Here is a 22,699-nt window from a genome sequence, read left to right on the forward strand (position 1 = left end):
TGTCTCCCTCTCTCTCTGCCCCTCCCCCGTTCATGCTCTGTCTCTCTCTGTCCCAAAAATAAATAAACGTTGAAAAAAATTTAAAAAAAAAAATGCAGTTGAAACAAGGAAAATTTTTAAAATAAGGCCAATTTGTTTTGTTTTATTCTGAGAGAAAGAGAGCGAGCATGTGAGCAGTGAAGAGTGGCAGAGGGAGAGAGAGAATCTTAAGCAGGTTCCACGCTCAGAGAGAAGTCTGATGCAGAGCTTGATCTCACAACTGTGAGATCCTGACCTGAGCCAAAATCAAAAGTCGGACACTTAATAGAATGTGCCACCCAGGTAAACCAAAATAAGGCAAATATGTAAGCAAAAATATAATATTCCTAAAAAATTGTTGATATGTAAGTTAAAGAGCTAACCAAATGCAATGTGTGGACTTTGTTTTGATCTGATATGAAGAAAACCAACAGTACAAAGACACTTTGAGATAAGTGGGGAAATTTTAATATGGACCACATAATATATGTAATGAATTAATTACGTTGAATTTATTAGCTGTGATAATTACATTGTAATTATTTTTTAAATCCCTGTTTTTTGAGATTAATGCTAAAGTGCTTATGGTTAAGATATAATTTCTTTAATTTACTTTAAAACATGCCAGCTAAAGAAAAGTATGTTTGTATGGAGGAAATACAGAATAGAACAAAAAATGACTCGAAATACTCACAATTATTAAAGTTGGGTAATAACTACATGACTTCTCCATATACTCTTCTAGTTTTGAATACACTTAACAATTTCCATGATATAAATTCTTTTAGATAAAACAAAGGCCAGTACTGCACTTAAAAAAAAAATTTCTTTCTAGTATAAAACTTTGGGTAATTGTATTGCAAAACTCTGTTGAGGAATAACCTGTAAATCCAACAAGTATTCAGCTTTCCACGTTTCTAATGATTTAAATTTCCTTTATTATTTTAAACTCTTATACCATCATATTTGTTTATAACCCATCAGTGTTTTAAGTGATTTTAAATTTAGTCTTAATTTTAATTTTACTTGTGAAGTGTGTGTGTGTACACACATACATATACATAACATACATACATGTGTCTACATATAAAGAGAACTACTTTTACTGCAACATTATTTATAATAACCAAGATATGGAAGTAACCTAAAAGCGTCCATTGAAAGATGAATGGATAAAGAAGATGTGGCATATATATACAATGGAACATTACTCAGCCATGAAAGAGAATGAGACCTTGCCATTTGTGAAACATGGATGGACCTAGAGCATATTATGCCAAATAAATTAAGTCAGAAAAAGACAAGTATCATATGACTTCACTTATATGTGGAATCTAAAAGACAAAAGAACAAGCAGACAAGAAGAAATATATCCACAAATACAGAGAACAAACCAATAGGTGGCAAAAGGGAAGGGGGTGGGGGCAAAATGGGTGAAGTGGAATGGGAGATGTAGGCTGCCAGTAATGGACTGAATAACTGAGGGGGATGAAAGGTACAGCATAGGGAATATAGTCAGTGGTATTGTAATAGGGTTGTATGGTGACAGATGATAACAGCTGTCAAATCACTATGCTGTACACCTGAAATGAATGTAACAAGGGTCAACTACTTCAGTACAAATGAGAGAGAAATGGGTGGATAGCTAGGTACACGTAACATGAAAATCACCCAAAATGGACGATGATGACTACTATTTACTGCTGGTTTCTTAGTGCTCAAACTAAATGCTGGCTCTTCTCACCCACCCATACCTCCTAATAGTCTCTCATTAAAAACATCGTAAATTGAACCATCTGAATGTAATTCTATTCCTTATCAAAACTGACTGATAAGGTAGTATAAGAAAACAGGATTTTTCTTAAGTTTATTTATTTATTTTGAGAGAGAGAGAGAGAAAGAGAGAGGGAGAGAGAGAGAGCAGGAGAGGGGCAGAGAAAGAGGGAAACAAAGAGAGAGAATCCCAAGCAGGCCTGGCCCTGCTAGTGAGAAGCTCAACACAGGGCTCAAACTCACAAACCATGAGATCATGATCTGAACCAAAATCAAGAGTTGGACACTCACCTAACTTAGCCATCCAGGGACTTGCAGAGAGAGAAGGGGACAGAGGATCCAAAGTGGGCTCTGTGCTGACAGGCCAACAGCAGCAAGCCCAATGTGGGGCTTGAACTCACAAACTCTGAGATCAGGACCTGAGCTAGAGTTGGATATTCAACTGACTGAGCCACCCAGGTGCCTCCAGAAAACAGAATATTAACAAGTTTAGGTTACATATATAAAAACCATATGTGTGTGTATTATTAAGAATTTGTTAAGAAATATTAACAAATATTATTAAGAATCCTTACAATTTAGGAATATAAAGAAGTTGAAAGTAAAAGAAAAGATATGGCTGGAAATTACTAACAGAAAGAATGCTGGTGTTACTATATCAATATTAAAACAGACTTTCAGTCAGAAAACATTACTAGGTATCATAATGAAAAAGTAACAGGAAATATTCTCTAAGAAGATGCAGCAATTATAAAGTTGCTTACAATGAATAACATAACCTCAGAATATGGAAAGCAAAAAGCAACAGAAGTACAAGAGTTAAACTGGCAAACACAGAAGAGCATTTTAACAAATGCCTCTAAGTGGTGGATTAAGAGAGCATAAAATTCAAGAAAATAACAAAATTAACAAATTTTATACAATATAAATACATGATATATATCCAACAATTAGAGAATACATTTGTCTTAGTGCTCAGAGCACTTACAAAAAGTTTTGAACTAGACTACAAATCATTAACCTATCTGATTGTCTCTAGAGATTAATTTGCATTTTCCAGAGTTTTATACAAATGGAATCATATGGTACATACTCTTTATGGGAGGGGAGAGCTGGCTTCCTTCACTCAAGTTTAATTATTTTTGTATTTTTCCATGTTGATGCATGTATTCATAGTTGATTATCTTTTACTGAACAGTAGTGTGTCATAATTTATCAATTCAACAGTTAGTGGACATTGAATTTTTCCAGTTTTTGCCTATTATCAATCAAGCTACTATGAATGTCCATGTCCAAAAAAAAATTTTTTTTGCATACGTTTTGATAAAGTAGAGAAACACAAATATTTCTGTAGTGCTCTAGGCTTAAAATACATATGTACATATATGTGTGTATATATATATGTATATATGTATTTAAAAGCAAAGTGCATTTAATATTTTTGGTAAATTTGTTATTAAAGTGTAAAAAATATAGGCATGCCTAGGTGGCTCAGTCAATTAAGCATCCGACTTCGGGTCAGGTCATGATCTCATAGCTTGTGACTTCGAGCCCTGTGTCAGGCTCTGCACTGACAGCTCAGAGCCTTGAGCCTGCTTCAGATTGTGTCTCCCCCTCTCTGTCCCTCCCTTGCTTGCACTCTGTTTCTCTCTCTCTCAAAAGTGCATAAACATTAAAAAAAATTAAAAAATAATAATATAAAAAATTACACAAATCTTAAGAGCTTGATGAATTTTCATAAAATGAAGATACCCATATAACAGCACCAAGAGCAAGGAACAGAATACTATCAACACCCCCAGAAGGCCCACCCCCCTTGTGATTGGCCCTCTTCCTTTCACAATGCTCTCCCATTTAAGGGTGACGATTGCCTGAGTTCTAATACCATAAATTAGTACGTTATATTTATTTTACATAAGTTATAAAAAAATTAGTATCTTACATACATAATCTATATAAATGGACATATACAGTTAATGTACGTACTCTTTTATGTGTAGCTTCTTTCACTCAACACCATGTCTGTAAGACTCATCTAGTTGTTATAGTAGCCATAATTTGTTCCTTCTCATTGTTTTAAGTTTTCCATTGTATGAATATACTACAATTACTTCCCATTCTGCTGTTGAGGGACAATTGAGTGTTAGCTATTACGGATAATGCTATCAAGAGCATTCCTATAGTGAACATATATATATGAACATATATCCCTATCCTAGGGATAGGATTACTAGGTCTCAGAATATGCATATGCGTATCTATAGAAGGTAATGCCAAATAGTTTTCCAAAGTAGCTATGCCCATTTTCTTTTCTAACAATAGTATAAGATAATTACAGATGTTTCACATCTCTGATTTTTTTTTTTTTTAATCACGCCATTCTGGTGGGTGAGTAGCGGTACTACAGTTTTGCTTTTAAATATATCTCCATCAGGAATTAGTATATATGCTGACCAAAGCACACAACTTTATTCCTCAAACGAAAGGAGACTTTCAAATAAAAAAGTTTGATTTTTTATTAGGTAAGTGGGTTTACCTAAAATGAGAGCAGCAGTTAAGCTCATCTATTAAAATGTATACCTATTTTTTCCAGCTTTATTGAGAAAGAATCAGCTTATAATGTTGCTTAAGTTTAATGTGTACAATGTGATGATTTATGTGTATGTTTTGAAATGACTCCACAATAAAGTTAGCTAACATATCCATCAGCATATATACTTATCAATTTTTGTTGCAGTGAGAACAATTAAGATCTACTCTCTTAGTAACCTTCAAATAAAAAGTATATAGTCAAGTATACTATAGTCATCACACTATACATTAGATTTTCATAACTTATTTACTTACAACTGAAAATTTGTACCCTTTAACCACCATGTCCCAAATTCCCCCATACTCCAGCCCCTGGCAACCACTAATCTACTCTTCGTTTCTATGAATTCAGTGGTTTTACACTCCATGTAGGAGTGAGATCATACAGCATTAGTCTTTCTCTGACACATCATTTAGCATAATGCTGACAAGGTTCATCCATGTTGTCACAAAGGATAGAATTTCCTTCTTTTTATGGCTGAATAATATTCCACTGTTTAAAAAAAAACATATATTTATATAGACAAACATACACACATATATGCACATACCACATTTTCTTTACTCATTCACCCATAAATGAACACTTAGGTTGTTTCTATGTCTTGGCTACTGTGACTAACACTAAAATGAACATGGTGTTACGGATCTCTCTTCAAGATACTGATTTTATTTCCTTCAGATATATACCCAGAAATAGGGTTGTTGGACCACATGGTACATCTACTTTTTATTTGCTGAGAAAACTCTATACTGTTTTCCGTAATGGCTTTACCAATTTACATTCCCACCAACAGTGCATAAGGGTTCCCATTTCTACACATCCTCACCAGAATTTGTTATCTCTTGTCTTTTTGATAATAGCCTTTCTAAAAGGTATGAGCTAGTATCTCATTATGATTTTAATTTGCAACTCCCTGATGATTAGTAATGTTGGACACCTTTTCATGTACCTGTAGACTATTTATATGTCTTCTTTGGAAAAATGTCTATTCAGGTCCTTTGCTCATTTTTAAATTGCATTACTTGAGGTATTTTGCTATGGAGTTACACATTTTGGATATTAAACCCTTAATAGATATAATGGATATATGGTTTGCAAATATTTTCTCCCATTCAATAGGCTGCTTTTTCATTTTGTTGACAGTATCTTTGGCTGTGCAGAAGCTTTTTATTTTAATTTATTATTAAATTATTATTTTTGCTTTTCTTCTAGCTTGTGCAAAATGTGTATTTGTTGATGTATGTATGCATCAACAACTCTTTTCGACACAGCCAAGTCTCTCTCTAGACACCATAGGCTCCTAGCTGCCTGGGGAGGGGGCAAAACAATGACGTTATTCTAAAACTCAAATTAATACTACTTACGGGCGCCTGGGTGGCTCAGCCTGTTGAGCATCTGACTTTGGCTCAGGTCATAATCTGTCATTCATGGGTTTGAGCCCTGCATCAGGCTCTGTGCTGACAGCTCAGAGCTTGGTACCTGCTTTGGAATTTGTGTCTCCCTGTCTCTCTGCCCCTTCCTGGCTCATGCTCTGTCTCTCAAAAAATAAAATAAAACATGTAAAAAAATGTTTTTTCATTAATACTACTTAGAATAGCAAGATTTTGTGTTTCATAAATCAGATTACTCAGACTGTATAAAATTATTAAGTAATATTGTGTAACTTATTTCTTCTGGTTTTTTTACATCCATACTTCAAGGTTCATTCATACTTTCACCTAATTAACCTCATCTTAAGTTGGGATGATAAGCATGGTGATTTACATCCTAATATTAAAATAGTTTAACAAAGAAATTTCTCATGGCAAAACCATCAGGTGTTTCAATATATTAGTTCACTGATGCAAAAATTCAATCTACATTCAGCCAAACAAGAAGGACTGTAATACTACAAAAGCAGTATATCTAAATGGGTAATAGAACAGAAAACTATTCAATTTTAGGAGAGAAAAGAAAACAATGGAAGCAATTAGGCTGTCATCAAGTGATACCTTTAAAGAATACAAATTACTACAAAATCATCTCTTATACTTTTTTCCAAAAGCTTTAAATACCACAAAGTCTTCTCTTCCTCCATGCAGTCAGATAATTAAAACAAATTGTTCTGCCAGGATTTTCAGAAGAAATGAAATACAGTTTATTTCAGAATACTACCCATACAAAGAGTATTAACTAATGATAAAGGTAACAGTGACAAGCCTAATAATTCATTCAATAACAGGCTTCTTCCATCTTATCAGATGTGAATAAGCAAATGCCATACAGCAAACCTTCTTCTAGTTCAACTATATACTGAAAATTTCATATATTATTATGTATGTCCATTATTTCTAACTATGTAAATCCACAGGTACACATAACAAGACATAAATACATGTATTTAAATAATCATTTAATAAATACCTAAGTAAAGGATCCAATACTCCACTTCATGGAGCATAGATTCAAAAATTTAATGCATGGTTACTTATCATGTTTGAAAACTAGACAAAAAAGAGAATGGGTTACCAAAAATATGAAACAACAACAATAACAACTGAAGTGGTCTATCTAGAAAGAACACGTGGCCACACATCTCAGGGAAACAAAACAAAAAAGCAAGGCATACTTCCAAAGTGAGGGGGATACTTGTATTACAATCAAGAATCCATTCTTTGTATCAGGACGAGAGGATAAATAGACTGGTGACCAGAGTATCCCTGGGTCCAGCCTGGCTATAAGGAGAAGCAGAGAAGGCAAGGCCTTCAGTGAAAAATCCCAGATAGGGGAAAGCAGTGTAAGGGCAGGAGTGACAGACTTTGCACCATTAGCTACTCTGCTGTGTTGATTTCTTTTAGCTCAGGAAATATAATAAAAGAAATAAATACATACAAAAATAGTGTCATAAAGAGAATAGTTGTGTTAGTCTAAAACATTATTCTAGCCCTCTCTCAAGTGATCTTTTGCAAATAGCGTCAGGAAAAAAATGTTCCTCAATGAATAAAGAGCAATAACTAAAAAAAAAAAAAAAAGAAAAAGAAAGAAAAAAATTCAATTCTATGAATGTAAAATGGGGAAAAAAGGAAAATCAAATGGAAAAACACATAAGAAAAAAGTACCTATGAAGCAGATGAAAATCATAGTCAAACATTTTGCCACAAATTTAAACTTAAAGAAGCAAGCACTTTAAAACACAAGAAACACAGGGTCACCTGGGTGGCTCAGTCAGTTAAGCGTCCGACTTCAGCTCAGGTCATGATCTCAGGGTTCGTGAATTTGAGCCCCACATCAGGCTCCGTGCTGACAGCTCAGAGCCTGGAGCCTGCTTCGGATTCTGTGTCTCCCTGTCTCTCTGCCCCTCCCCAGCTTGCACTCTGTCTCTCTCTCTCTCTCTCTCTCTCTCTCTCTCTCTCTCAAAAATAAATAAACAGTACAAAATTAAAAATAAAAATATAAAATACAAGAAACACAAAGCAGAGGTACAGGATTTGGGGAAGCTGTGGCAAGAAATATGAAGAACTTAAATGTGACCTGAAAGAGAAGTAAAATAAAAATAAACACCACTGAAATGGAAACGGGAGAGAGAATAGGTACTGCTAAATAAATAAATAAATATGTATACAAATACATATGAAAGTACACATAAGACAAGAATGAAAGGACATTTTCAAAGGGAATAAAGAAAGCAAAGGGATTTTAGAGAAAAAATAAATTAAAAAAGAAAAGGACAAAAATACAAATGACAGGGATGACAGGTAAAGACAAATCAACATGGGCATGCATACCTGGTGTCTTCAAAGAAGAAAATCTTCTTCAAACAAGAAAAATAAAAGAACTGAAAAACAGTTTTCAATATAATTCAAGAGAAGTTTCCAGAAATTAAAAAATATATATAAAATACGGATAAAATAATATAGCACAAATATAAGTGTCAACACCAAGATACACCCTAGTACTAGACTGCCAAAATAAGTAGTAAGAAAAACAAAAAAAATCAACCATCTGTAAGAAGAAAAAAACCAGGCAGCTCTCAGACTTGACTACAACAAATAGTACAGCAATAACTACATAAGCCAGCAATGAAACTGAGACTGAGAAATTTCTTACTCAATTTGTCATTTGGTAGAAACGCGGTGAAAAGACATTTTTTAAATGCAAGAACCTGGGTAATTGACTTCGTATTAGCCCTGCTAAAAGAACTTTGAGAAGATTATCCCAACCAAAGAACACTGCAGAAACAAAAAGGACTGGAGGGAAGCAATTGAACCACTTAGCTGTTTAAATAATCTGGGTACAAAAAAGAATTTAACAGTTACAGACAATGACAACACAGAAATTACATACCTAACAAGAACTAAACAGAAGAAAAAGAAAAAGGCAAAGATCATTTAAAGTTGACAAAAATATGTAAGTATTTATAGGAAAAAATTGTAAGTACTTTTAAAAATACAAAGGTGAATAACAAGAAACATGATTTAACCAATTAATATGATGTGCTAGGAAGAAAGGTAAAACACCAAAATGTCACTATACACAATTGGAAATAAGAAAATACCAGCTAATAAAATAGAGAATCAACTATATTATGCAAAGCTGTAGTTATAAAGATTATCAATGGATTCACGCTCCAAACTTCCAAATTACTAAAAGTGCATACTAAACATGAAGAAAACTTTGATGCTACTATAGTAATATATTTAGTAGATCATATAGTGATTATATAGTAACATTTTTAGGAACAGAAATAGTAACAAATGCTATGATGATAGAATTAAGACCAAATACAGCTCTAATGTCAAAGAACAAAAGTGAACTTAATACTATTTAAAAGAAAAGACAAACTGAATCACTAAGTGAAATCCTGGAACATAAAAACTCATCTGAAAGAAGTGTCTCAAAAATGTTGAAAAACAGAAAGATGGTTAAAGGTATGCAAGGAAAATAAGGTCAGAAAAATCGTGGGAAATGAATTTCACAAAATTAAATTCAGAATACAACAGGAAAGAACTAAGTAATTTTATAATAAGGGTACTTTTCTTTTTTTTTTTTTTTTAATTTTTTTTCAACGTTTATTTATTTTGGGGACAGAGAGAGACAGAGTATGAATGGGGGAGGGGCAGAGAGAGAGGGAGACACAGAATCGGAAACAGGCTCTAGGCTCTGAGCCATCAGCCCAGAGCCTGACGCGGGGCTCGAACTCACGGACCGCAAGATCGTGACCTGGCTGAAGTCGGACACTTAACCGACTGCGCCACCCAGGCGCCCCAAGGGTACTTTTCCAATGATAACGAGTATAATCTCTAATGAATGAAGACTTAACAGTAAGATTTCTGTTCCCAGTGCTATGGTGGTTTAGAAAGTCTCAGATCCTTCCCTTTGCAAACACCTAGAAATGCTAAATTAGATAAATTACTGTCTTTCAAAACGCAGAGCTTACCTGAAGAAAAGTTAAAAAAATCTATAATGGTCAGAAATAAAAAAGAAAACCAAAACCAGAGTGATAGGTTAGTGGTAAAGCTACAGGGAACAAGGAAGGTGTCTGAAAACACCACCAGGGAATCTTTTTTTTTTTTATATGAAATTTATTGTCAAATTAGTTTCCATACAACACCGAGTGCTCATCCCAAAAGATGCCCTCTTCAATGCCCATCACCTACCCTAACTTCCCTCCCACCCCCCATCAACCCTCAGTTTGTTCTCAGTTTTTAAGAGTCTCTTATGCTTTGGCTCTCTCTCCCACTCTCACCTCTTTTTTTCTTTTTTTTTCCTTCCCCTCCCCCATGGGTTTCTGTTAAGTTTATCAGGATCCACATAAAAGTGAAAACATATGGTATCTGTCTTTCTCTGTATGGCTTATTTCACTTAGCATCACACTCTCCAGTTCCATCCATGTTGCTACAAAGGGCCATATTTCATTCTTTCTCATTGCCACGTAGTACTCCATTGTGTATATAAACAACAATTTCTTTATCCATTCATCAGTTGATGGACATTTAGGCTCTTTCCACAATTTGGCTATTGTTGAGAGTGCTGCTATAAATATTGGGGTACAAGTGCCCCTATGCATCAGTACTCCTGTATCCCTTGGGTAAATTCCTAGCAGTGCTACTGCTGGGTCATAGGGTAGGTCTATTTTTAATTTTTTGAGGAACCTCCACACTGGTTTCCATAGTGGCTGCACCAGTTCACCAACAGGGAATCTTAAAACTTAACAGCTAAGCACAGCAATGGTAATAGTGCCTTAGATCTATACAAAGTACACAGTGGAAATGAGTCTCCTAAACAAAACCTGAGCCAAAGAAAGCTACAGCTGAAGTAAAAATGGAAAAGAAGTGACAATTTAAAAAAAAAACCACACACACACATGGCAAAAAACAACAACAACAAAAAAACCCTGAGGATAGATTTATACATATATGTGGTAAGGTGCCTTTTCACAAGGGCATCAAGGTAATATATGGGAGAAAAGGGTCTTTTCTAAAAATGGTACCAAAATAACTGAATATAAATATGAAAGAAAACTGAACCTAGAACTATTATTTCACTCCACAGACAAAAATTAAGCAAGAGGAGTCATATCAAAACATAAAAGCTAAAACAAGAAAGCTTCCAATTCAAAACATAAGAACCATATTTGTGATCCTAGGGTAGGAAAAGACTTATTTGTGACAATATAAAAAGCACTAACTGTATAAGAAAAACTTGATAAATTAGATACTATTAAAATTAAACATTTTTGTTCATAAAGAATACTATAAAGAAAATTAAAAAGCAAACCATAGACTGGGAGCAAATATTACAATACATCTATCTGGTAAAGGTCCACTATGCAGAATAAAAGAACTCCTTCAAATCAGTAATAAAAAGACAAACAGTAACTAAAATATATGCAAAACATTAATATATGTTGAACTATGCCAACATTATTAGTCATCTGGAAAATACAAATTAAAAAACAATGAGCTACCACCTGAAGATTCATTCACTCATTTTGAATGGCTAAACTGAAAAAGACTGACAACACCAAATGCAAAGACATGGAGCACCTAGAATTCTTATATTGCTAATGAAATGGATAAAAGGTGAGTTTTTTTGACAAAGTAAAACAGACACCTACCCTAAAAAATAGAAAGAAAATTAAAAATATGTCCACAAAAGGACTTGTCCATGAATGTTAATACCATCTTCTTCGTAAAGACTCCCAAACTGGAACAAACCCAAATGTCCATCAGTAAGTGAACAAACAAAATAGCTGTCTAATATTCAGAGATCAAAACAATATATATGAATCTAAGAAACATGTTGAGCAAGAGAAGTCAGACAGAGGCCCATATAACCTGCATGATTCTATGTGTAACAAGTTCCAAAACAGACAAAAGTAAGCTAAAGTACATTAAGGGATTATAACCCACTGAATACTACAGGAATCCATGAGTCCATCCTGAGAATGGATGAAAGAGTAGATGGATGGATAGGCAGAGATAGAAAGAGAAGGAGAGAGAGATTGTTGAAACAGAAAGGAGGGCTCTTCCTTACAGTAGAATCCTAATTAATACATCACCATTTCACAACTATCAGGGCAAAAATTATTTGGAGCAAGAATATGTAATGAAGCTAAATCCAAGAGAGAAAATTGGGTAAGAGAAGCATATTTACATGGTCTGAACATCTCACGTTAGTTGTTTGTTAAATAGACAACAATTTTGAGAGGGAAAAATAGTAACTAGATGGTAGAGAGTGATAGACTATTGTAGTTACAACACTGAGTAGCAGTCAAAATTAATACTGCCAGGGAGACGCTGACAGATAGTGCATGCCTTCAAAAGCAATAACCTGAGAAGGACAGGACTTGTATCTCCCTTATGTACTAATCCAGAATGGGCTACACAGTCCAAATCCTATCATGATAAAATGTTTTAAAAATTGAGATATACTCTATAAAATAAGCTGGCCTATATTCTTAAAAAAAAAAAAGCGAGCTTCATGAAAATCTGGGAAACTGTTCTACATTAGAGGAAAGAAAAGAGATATCACAAAATGCAATAAGTGATCCAAGACTAGATCTTGTACCAAAAGAAAAAAAATTGTTATAAAGGACTGATAATTGACAACATATATGGAGATTAAAGATTATATACCTTGAATTCGATGACTATACAGTGGCTATATTAGAGAATATTTTTGTTCTTAAAATACAAATTATTCTTTTTTAAAAATTTTTATTATTTTTTTTAAATGTTTATTTATTCTTGAGAGAGAGCACGAGCACAGGAGGGGCACAGAAGAGGGAGACACAGAATTTGAGGCAGGCTGAAGGCTGCAAGCTGTCAGCACAGGGCCCAATGTGGGGCTTGAACTCATGAACTGTGAGATCATGACCTGAGCTAAAATCAGACACTTAACCAACTGAGCCACCCTATTCTTTTTTTTTTTTTTTTAAGTTTATTTATTTATTTTGAGATACAGAGTGTGAGCAGGGGTGGGGCAGAGAGAGAGGCAGAGAAGGAGAATCCCAAGCAGGCTCTGCACTGTCAGCACAGAGCCCAACACAGGGCTTGAACTCACAATCCATGAGATGATGACCTGAGCTGAAATCAAGTCAGACGCTTAACCAACTAAGCCACCTGGGAACACCAAAATATTTATTTATTCTCAAATACCATAGGTTAAAGGAGCAAGACGTATGCAACCTAATCTCAAATGGCTTTGAAAAAAATAAATACGAATGTGTGCGCACATGCTATGCATGTGTATGTGTGTGTGGGCTTGTGTGTATGTGCGTATGTGTAGAAAGAAGAGAAAGAATGAAATAGTAAAGGAAAATTGGTAAAATGTTAGAAATTAGTGAGTCTAGGTAAAAGGTATATAAAAGTTATTTCTATACTTTTTTCTCCAAATTGAAATTATTTCAAAATAAAAAGTTAAAAAAACAGAGCATCAAGTAACCATAAAAAAATATTCTGGTAACAAAAGTTAGATAACTGATTGCCTAATTCATGAGGATGAGGTTGGTAAAGAAAATAAAGAGGCCTATTCTGGGTGATAGAAGTGTTCTATATCTTGACAGAGGTATTCAAAAACACAGGGGTAGACATCTATCAGAATCCACTCAAATGTACACCTAAAACCTGTGCATTTTATTAAATTTAATTACATCTCAATTTTCTAAAGCCAATAAAGAAACTTAATGTTTGGCACGAGACAATAATTAACCACAAATTCATAATCATAAGCCTACGTGAAGATGACATTGAGGTTTTGAATTTATACTGCCTCTGAAATGTGGAAACCCTAAACCAAGAACTTAATTTTGTAAATCCTCCCTAAAAATCTTTATCCATTATTTAGGTCTCTCAAGATTCACAGAGATTACAATTATCTAATTATAAAAACAAAAAATTTAAAAATTAAATACACTGGGAAATAGACAGTCATGAATAACAAGAACAAAAGCAAAATTAGCCTCCAAAGGATATCAGATATGTAAAATAAGTATGTTCTCAATATCTACAGAAAGAAGCGATGGAATTAAAACATGGGAAGAAACAAGATACTATCAACATAACCAGCAGATAGGAACTGGATATTCTAGAGCTTAAAAATACACTATCTGACCTCAAGAACAGAAAACAAAATGTTCCTATTCTCCAATTTCAAGATAGGAAAGGACTGAATGTTCTTTGACATTTGTCAGCTAAAGTTTAAAGTATATTCTGCTATTGAACAAACACTTAAACACTCCTGCTTTTTAAAGACTCCAAACTTCCCCAAAGTCTGATTCATTATCAACTCTTTACTTTGTTTGCCATCTTTAAGGAGCACAGGTCTCCCTTGCTTACCAAGTAGTAAATTCAACTTTTTTGTTTCAGCCATATTGAATGAGTTTTGGTTTCAAGTATTTTGAGCGATGGTCTTTTCTTTTAGAAAATCCAATAAATTAATTTAATAGCAAGAGATGGGATTAGTAAACAACAGTATGGGTAAACAACAAATATCCAAGTAAAGCACAGAAATTTTTAAAAAATAAGTAAATACAAAAGATAAGCACTATATAGGACACAGAGAAAAGGTCTAATATAAGTATAACTGGAGACCAAAGAATGGGGCAAAAATAAAATTTAAAGAGATTTGAAGAGACTGAGAATATTCCTAGTGCAAATAAATGACATCAACCCAAAAATGAAGAAGTTTAAATGGAAACTTAGACATATCACACATAGCAAAACTTTTGAGTGACCAAAGAGAAAATCTTCAAAGCAACCAGAGGGGGGAAATAACATTTGATAGCAACATTAAAAATACTACATATCTAGGAATAAATGTAATGATACATGAGAAAGAATTATATATTAAAAATATAAAATCTTATTGAAAAAAATTAAATAAGGGAAACAATAATTGAGATGAAAATAAATGAAGGGCAATTAAATAAACAAGAATAATGCATAATAATGGATTAAAATACCCCATCCTATAAAGATATCAACTCCATTTACAACCCCAACATTTTTTGGTGAAAAGTGATAAATGATTTTTTTAAAGTTTATTTATTTATTTTGAGAGAGAGCATGTGAGCATGGGAGGGTAGGGGCAAAGAGAGAGAGAGAGGGAGAGCAAGAAAATCCCAAGCAGGCTCTGTGCTGAGAGCCCTGACATAGGGCTTGATTTCATAAACCATGAGATCATAACCTGAGCCAGAAACCAAGAGTCTGACACTTAACCAACTGAGACACCCAGATGTCCCTGATTTCAACAACTCAAAGGCAATACAAAGAATCAACAACAGCTGCGGCAACTTGGAAAAAATAATAAAGCTGTAAGACTTATACTACCTTAGATCAGATGTCTATTATTAAGTTACAATAATTAAGATTGGCAATCAAATAAATAAAGAATCTATACCTGTATTGTCCTATCCAGTAGCCACCAGATATATGGCTGTTTAAATTTAAATTAATTAAAATTAGTTAAAATATAAAATTCCGTCCTTAGTTACACTAGCCATATTTCAAGAGCTCAGTAATCACATGTGGCTAATAACTACTGAATTAAATAGCACACATATGAACACTTGCATAATGGGAGAAAGTCCAATTAGACAGCACTTATCTAGAAAGATCCACATAAAGTTATGTAATTTATGACAAAAGTCTAATATAGCAGGAGAAACTTAAGTCTTTCCAATAAATTGTAATGGATCAATCAGACATTTAAATACAAAATTAAATAATAAATAAATAATCAACTCAGATCCCTACCTGATACCACATACAAAAATCAACTCTAAGTGTAATGGAGAACTGAATGTAAAAAATAAAACAATGAACTTTTTAGAAGACAGAAAATTAACTTCACAACCTTGTAGCAGACAAAGGTTTGCAAAACAAGATGCAAAAAGTGTCAGGTGTAAAATACAATACAGATAATGAGTATTTAAGATGACATTAAAATTGAGAACTTGTGGTTATTAAAAGATAGCAGTAAGAGAGGGTTGATGGGGGGGGTGGGAGGGAGAGGAGGGTGGGTGATGGGTATTGAGGAGGGCACCTTTTGGGATGAGCACTGGGTGTTGTATGGAAACCAATTTGACAATAAATTTCATATTTAACAACAACAAAAAAAAGATATCAGTAAGAAAGAGAAAAGGCAAAACGTAGCCTGAGAACATTTATTTGCAACATATATATCTGACAAAAGACTCATAGAAAATGCTAAGAAATAGGCAAACAGCCCAGAAGAAAAATAGGTAACACATGAACAGGCACTTAATAAAAGGACAACCAAATGGCTAATAAGCATATGAAAAAGTGTTAAATTTCATTTGTTATCAGAAAAGTATAAATGAAAACCTAAACGGATATCACTATGCACTTGCCAGGATACCTAAGGTGCAATTAAAGACACGCAGTAAGAACCGTTGGTGAGGATGTAATACAACTGGGACTCTTACACACTAATAAGTAAACGTTGGTACACTTTGAAAAATGTTTGGCTGAGATATGGATTGAATTATGCCCCCCACAAAATACGCATGTTAAAGTTCTAACATCCAGTGCCTCAATATGTGACCTGATTTGGAAATAGAGTCAGTGCAGATGTAATTAGTTAAAATTAGATCATTAGCATGGGCCTTAATCCAATATGACTTGTGTCCTTAAAGAAAGGGAAGAGGGGCACCTGGGTGGCTCTGTAGGTTGAGCGTTCGACTTCAGCTCAGGTCATGATCTCGTGGTTTGTGAGTTTGAGCCCCACGTTGGGCTCTGTGCTGATAGCTCAGAGCCTGTAGCCTGCTTCGGTTCTGTGACTCCTCCTCTCTCTGCCTCTCCCCTGCTCATGCACTCTCTGTCTCTCAATAATAAATAAACATTAAAAAAAAACAGTTTAAAAAAAAAAAAAGAAAGGGAATAGATACAAATAGGGAGAGGATGACATGAAAAGAAGACAGCCATCTTTCCCTCAGAACCCTAAAATGGAATCAACTCTTTTAACACCTTGATTTTGGACTCTAGATTCCAGAAATGTGAGACAATAAATTTCTGTTGTTTAAGTCGCCCAGTTGTGGTATTTCATTATGATATCCCTGGCAAACTGATATGGACAGTTTTTTACTTGTAATATACACAAATGTTATAACCCAACAATTATACTTCTTGGTATACACATGACAGAAATGTGTGTGTATGTATGTATTTACCAAGAGATTTCTATACGAATGTTCATAGCATTATTATTTGTAAGAGCCTCAAACTAGTAACAACTCAAATATTCATCAACAGTGAATGAATAAATGAATTATGGTTTATTTACATATGGCAATGAGAATGAACCAACTACAACCATATGCAACAATAAGGAACATTATCACAATGATGTTGAGTGAAAGAAGTCAGATATAAAAGAGTATATACAGATGATTACAATGATACAGTCGAACATATTAATGTAATCTGTGGTTTGAGTAGTCAGGATAAATGGTTGGTTAACTTTGGAGAGGAGGGAGGCAATAGTGATTGGGAAGGGGCAAGAGAAAAGGTTTCTGGGATACAGGTAATGTGCTATTTTTTATCTTTCTGATGGCAATACTGTGAAAATTCTTCAAGTTGTATACTTATAATCTGTATACTTTGCCCCATGTATTTTCTACATCATGTCAAAAAATTCATTAAAAACTGAAAAGGTGATGGGTGGCTCCATGGGTTAAGCATCTGACTTCAGCTCAGGTCATAATCTCACGTCTCATGAGTTCGAGCTCCACGTTGGGCTCTGTGCTGACAGCTCAGAGCCTGGAGCCTGCTTTGGATCCTGTGTCTCCCTCTCTATCTAATATTCTCTCTCTCTCTCTCTCTCTCTCTCTCTCTCTCTCTCTCAAAAATAGATAAACATTAAAAAAAGTTAAAAACTGAATAGGAGATAGAGGAGAACACAGACAACAACCTCTTTGACCTCGGAAAGAGCAACTTCTGGCTAGACACGTCACCAAAGGCAAGGGAAACAGAAGCAAACATGAACTATTGGGACTTCATCAAAATAAAAAGCTTCTGCACAGTGAAGGAAACAATGAACAAAACTAACAGGCAGGCTACAGAATGGGAGAAGATATTGCAAATGACGTCTGATAAAGGGTTAGTATCCAAAATATAGACTTTGAAACTTATCAACCTCAACACCCAAAAAACAAATAACCCAAGTAAGAAATGGGCAGAAGACATGAATAGACACTTTTCCAAAGACATCCAGATGGCTAACAGACACATGAAAAAATGCTCAACATCATCACTCATCATCAGGGAAATACAAATCAAACCACGATGAGACACAACCTCACACCTGTCAGAATGGCTAAAATTAACAACACAAGAGAGAACAGGCATTGGCAAGGATGTGGAGAAAAGGGAACCCTCTGGTACTGTTCATGGGAATGCAAACTGGCACAGTCACTCTGGAGAACAGTTTGGAGGTTCCTCAGAAAACTAAAAATAGAACTATGCTATGATCCAGCAATTACATTATTAGGTATTTACACAAAGAATACAAAACTACAGTCTCATAGGGGTACATGCACCCCAATGTTTATAGTAGCATTATCAACAATATACAAACTATGGAGAGAGCCCAAATGTCCATCAACTAATCAATGGACAAAAAAAATGTGGCGTGTATATATGTGTGTGTGTGTGTGTGTGTGTTTGCATACACACACACACACACACACACACACACACACAGGAATATTACTTAGTCATCAAAAAGAATTAAATCTTGCCATTTGCAATGACATGGATGGAGCTAGGACATATCAAGCTAAGCGAAATGAGTCAGAGAAAGACAAATACGATATGATTTCACTCATATGTGGAATTTAAGAAACAGATGGATAAATGGGAAAGGGGAAAGAGGAGACAGGGGAACAAACCATAAGAGATTCTTAAAAAAAATTTTTTTTAATATTTATTTATTTTTGAGAGAGACAGACAGAGCATGAGGCGGGGAGGGGCAGAGAGAGAGAGAGGGAGACACAGAATCCGAAGCAGGCTCCAGGCTCTGAGCTGTCAGCACAGAGCCCAACAAGAGGCTCGAACTCACGAACTGTGAGATCATGACCTGAGCTGAAGTCAGATGCTTAACTGACTAAGCCACCCAGATGCCCCAAGAGATTCTTAACAATAGAGAATAAACAGAAGGTTGATGGAGGGAGGGCGGCCGGCCATGGGCTACATGAGTGATGGGTATTAAACAAGACACTTGTGAGGAGTACTGGATGTTATATGTAAGTGATGAATCACTGAATTCTATCCTGAAACTAATATTGCACTGTATGTTAAATAACTAAAATTTAAATAATGAAAAATAAGATAAAAATAAAAAATTAAAATTAAAAATAACAACTGAGTAGGTAAGTTAAACAGACTAGAAAAACTGAATCATGATCTCTTATTAATAAAAAGATCTTTAAAAGTAGCCATCATGTCGCACAGATAGATACAAAAAATATGAGACATTAATGGAAGAGGAAAAGGTTAAGTCTAATAAACATTGCAGAAAAAGAAAATAAACAGAATGGGTGAGAATCAATATTTAAAGAAGTAACAGCTGAGAATTTTCCAGAATCAACATGACACAAATCCCAGATTAAAAATGCACAATAATCTCAGGGAGAATATATAAAAAGAAAACCAGAATGAATAAATTATAATGAAACTGCAGAACTCTGAAGACCAAGAGAGAATCCTAATAACAGATACAGATAGATCGGATCTAATCAGAAAAGATAGTTGACCTACAAAGGAATGAAAATTAGACTGATTCTTTTTTTTCTTTTCTTTTTTTTTTAATTTTCAAACTGACAGAAAAGCCAAAAAGAATACTACAGTGAACACTCTTGTACCACTCACCAGATTCAGTGTTAACATTTTGGCTGACTCAAAGTCTCTGTAAACATATATATGTCCTTTCTGTTTGGGAAAATGTAGAAAGTAGGCTGTTCTCAGGATTCTACATCCCAAATTCTTTATCATGCATTTTCCAAGAACAAGAACATTCTTTCAACTACAACATCATTACCTCATCCACGATAATTGACATTATTCATCACTCAATATAGTACAGATGAAATTTTCCTATTTATCTTAAATATGTGCTCTAAAACTTTTCTTTTTACTTATCCAGGATCTAATCAAGATTTATATATTGCTGGGGCACCTGGGTGGCTCAGTCAGTTAAGCGTCTGACCTCAGCTCAGGTCATGATCTCACAGTTCATGGGTTCGAACCCCGCATCGGGCTCTGTGCTGACAGCTCAGAGTGTGGAGTCTGCTTCAGATTCTGTGTCTCCCTCTTTCTCTGCCTCTTCCCTGCTCATGCTCTCTCTCTCAAAAATGAATAAATGTTAAAAAAAAAATTTTTTTTTAAAGATTTATGTATTACTTTCAGATATTTTAACTCTTAGGTCTCTCTCAACTTAGGACATGCTCATCACTTCCCTTGGTTGTTTCATGCCATTGTATCACTTGAAGAGTTCAGGTCAATTTTCCAACAAAAATCCCACATTCTGAACAGGTTACACTGTTTCCTCATGATTAAAGGACAGGTAATTTGCAGGAAGAACACCAGTTAGGAATGCTGTATAATTCCTGTGCAGCACATTATGTCTGTAGCTACACCACTATAGGCTATACTAAAGGACCTTTTTGTAGTTTTTCTCCTTGTAATCAATAAGTCACCTGTAAATTTTTCAGACTCAAGAGCACACTTTTTAATGGTAACTATGAAAGACATAAGTCAATAGAATACAACCTTCAAAGTGCTAAGAAAAAAATGGCTATTAAAGTAGAGCTGTAGGGAAGCCTGGGTGGCTTAGTCAGTCAAGCGTCCGACTTTTGATTTTAGCTCAGATCATGATCTCAGGGTTGGTGAGATCAAGCCCCACAGTGGGCTCTGCACTGACAGTGCAGTGCCTGCTTGGGATTCTCTCTCTCCCTCTTTCTGCTCCTCATCTGTGCATGCACACATGCTCTCTCTCTCTCTCTCTCAAAATAAATAAATAAACTTTAAAAAATAGTAGAGCTGGAAGAAAAAAAAATAGTAGAGCTATATTGTCAATCGAAGTATCACTCAAGAATGAAGGCATGGGAATGCAAGCTGGTGCAGCCACTCTGGAAAACAGTATGGAGGTTCCTCAAAAAACTAAAAATAGAATTACCTTACAACCCAGCAATTGCACTACTAAGCATTTATCCAAGGGATACAGGTGTGCTGTTTCGAAGGGACACATGCACCCCCATGTTTATAGCAGCACTATCAACAGTAGCCAAAGTATGGAAAGAACCCAAATGTCCATCAATGGGATGAATGGATAAAGAAGATGTGGCATATATATACAATGGGGTATTACTTGGCAATCAAAAAGAATGAAATCTTGCCATTCACAACTACGTGGATGGAACTGGAGGGTATTATGCTAACTGAAATTAGTCAGTCAGCGAAAAGACAAAAATCATATAACTTCATTCACATGAGTGCTTTAAGAGACAAAACAGATGAACATAAAGGAAGGGAAACAAAAATAATATAAAAACAGGGAGGGGGACAAAACATAAGAGACTCCTAAATATGGAGAACAAACAGAGGGTTACTGGAGGGGTTGTGGGAGGGGGGATGGGCTAAATGGGTAAGGGGCACTAAGGAATCTACTCCTGAAATCATTGTTGCACGATATGCTAACTAATTTGGATGTAAATTTAAAAAAATAAAATATAAAACAAGTTAAAAAAAAAAAGAATGAAGGCAAAATACAATATATCCTAAAATTATTATTTTAAGATATAATAAAAAAAAATAAATGGGAATACTAGTTATATAGAAAAAAAATGGTTTGCACAGACCTTTGCTTTTATATATATATATATACTTGCCAGAACTTAACATTTTTAGTATGTCTTGAAAAAAGTACTTTACCTGCCATCTCTTCTGAGGGCAAAAGCAATGCCATCTTTCTGGAAAGGAAGCAGCTTTGCTCTTAGTTTGTCAGGCAAAAAATCCAACTGTTTATAAGATTCATTTGTCAAGCAAGAATTCTGAGGTGGAAGAGACTTTTTTATCTTACGAACTCTAGGCATCATGCTCCTAAAAAAAAAAAAAAAAAAAAAAAAAGAAAAGAAAAAGAAATCACCAAAGAGGAGAGATGGGGAAAATGGTTATTACTACGTGTATTAGAGAATTAAACATAAATAATAATATTAAAGGACTTATATCAGTAGCCTTGATATACTATCTACATAAATTGGTTAAATAACTTTCACAAAATGAGCTCTTAAGACAATTCAAAGCACTGAGTCTAAAAGCAATTACTCAATGCACAATCTAGGAACCAGCATCCTTTATTTCATTTGTATTTCAAACTGAACCATAATATAACCATAACCCTGTGTTAAGCAATAAATGTTTTACTGAAAAGTTATAAATCAACCGGATTTTTAAAAACTAAATAATTTTTTTTTTTTTGAGAGAGAGAGAGAGAGAGAGAGAGAGAGAGAGGGCACAAGTGAGCAGAGGCCAGAGAGAGAGAGAGAGAGAGAGAGAGAGAGAGACAGCGAGAGAGAGAGAGAAGCGGGGTTCACCCAAAGCGGGCTCGTGTTTTACCCAAAGCAGGGCTCGAGTTCACCCCAAGCAGGGCCCAGAGCTCATCCCAAGTGGGGCTTGAGCTCACCCTATAAGGGACTGGAACTCATGAACTGTGCTTAATGATGACCCCTCTGGCACCTAAAAACTAAATAATTTTTAAAATAAGAAATGATTTCCTATAGAAAGTGGAAGTCTTTTAAAATTAATCCTTTTA

General features: G+C 34.7%; 1 protein-coding gene across 4 annotated transcripts in view; it reads right to left on the bottom strand.

The window, feature by feature from the left end:
* Window positions 1-22,699, bottom strand: part of ZRANB3 (zinc finger RANBP2-type containing 3) — a 320,697-nt gene that overhangs the window by 276,726 nt on the left and 21,272 nt on the right. For 3 of the 4 annotated variants that reach the window (XM_040474925.1, XM_040474922.1, XM_040474923.1), the window contains one exon: window positions 21,820-21,987. The exons of the other annotated variant lie outside the window; for it this stretch is intronic. In XM_040474925.1, the coding sequence (XP_040330859.1) occupies window positions 21,820-21,983 (164 nt within the window). In that variant the 5' untranslated portion in view covers window positions 21,984-21,987. The remainder of the gene's footprint in view (window positions 1-21,819; window positions 21,988-22,699) is intronic. 4 annotated transcript variants of the gene reach the window in all.

The sequence above is a fragment of the Herpailurus yagouaroundi genome, unplaced genomic scaffold (assembly GCF_014898765.1).
Source record: "Herpailurus yagouaroundi ecotype Mexico unplaced genomic scaffold, PumYag 140, whole genome shotgun sequence".
Taxonomy (NCBI): Eukaryota; Metazoa; Chordata; class Mammalia; order Carnivora; family Felidae; genus Herpailurus; species Herpailurus yagouaroundi.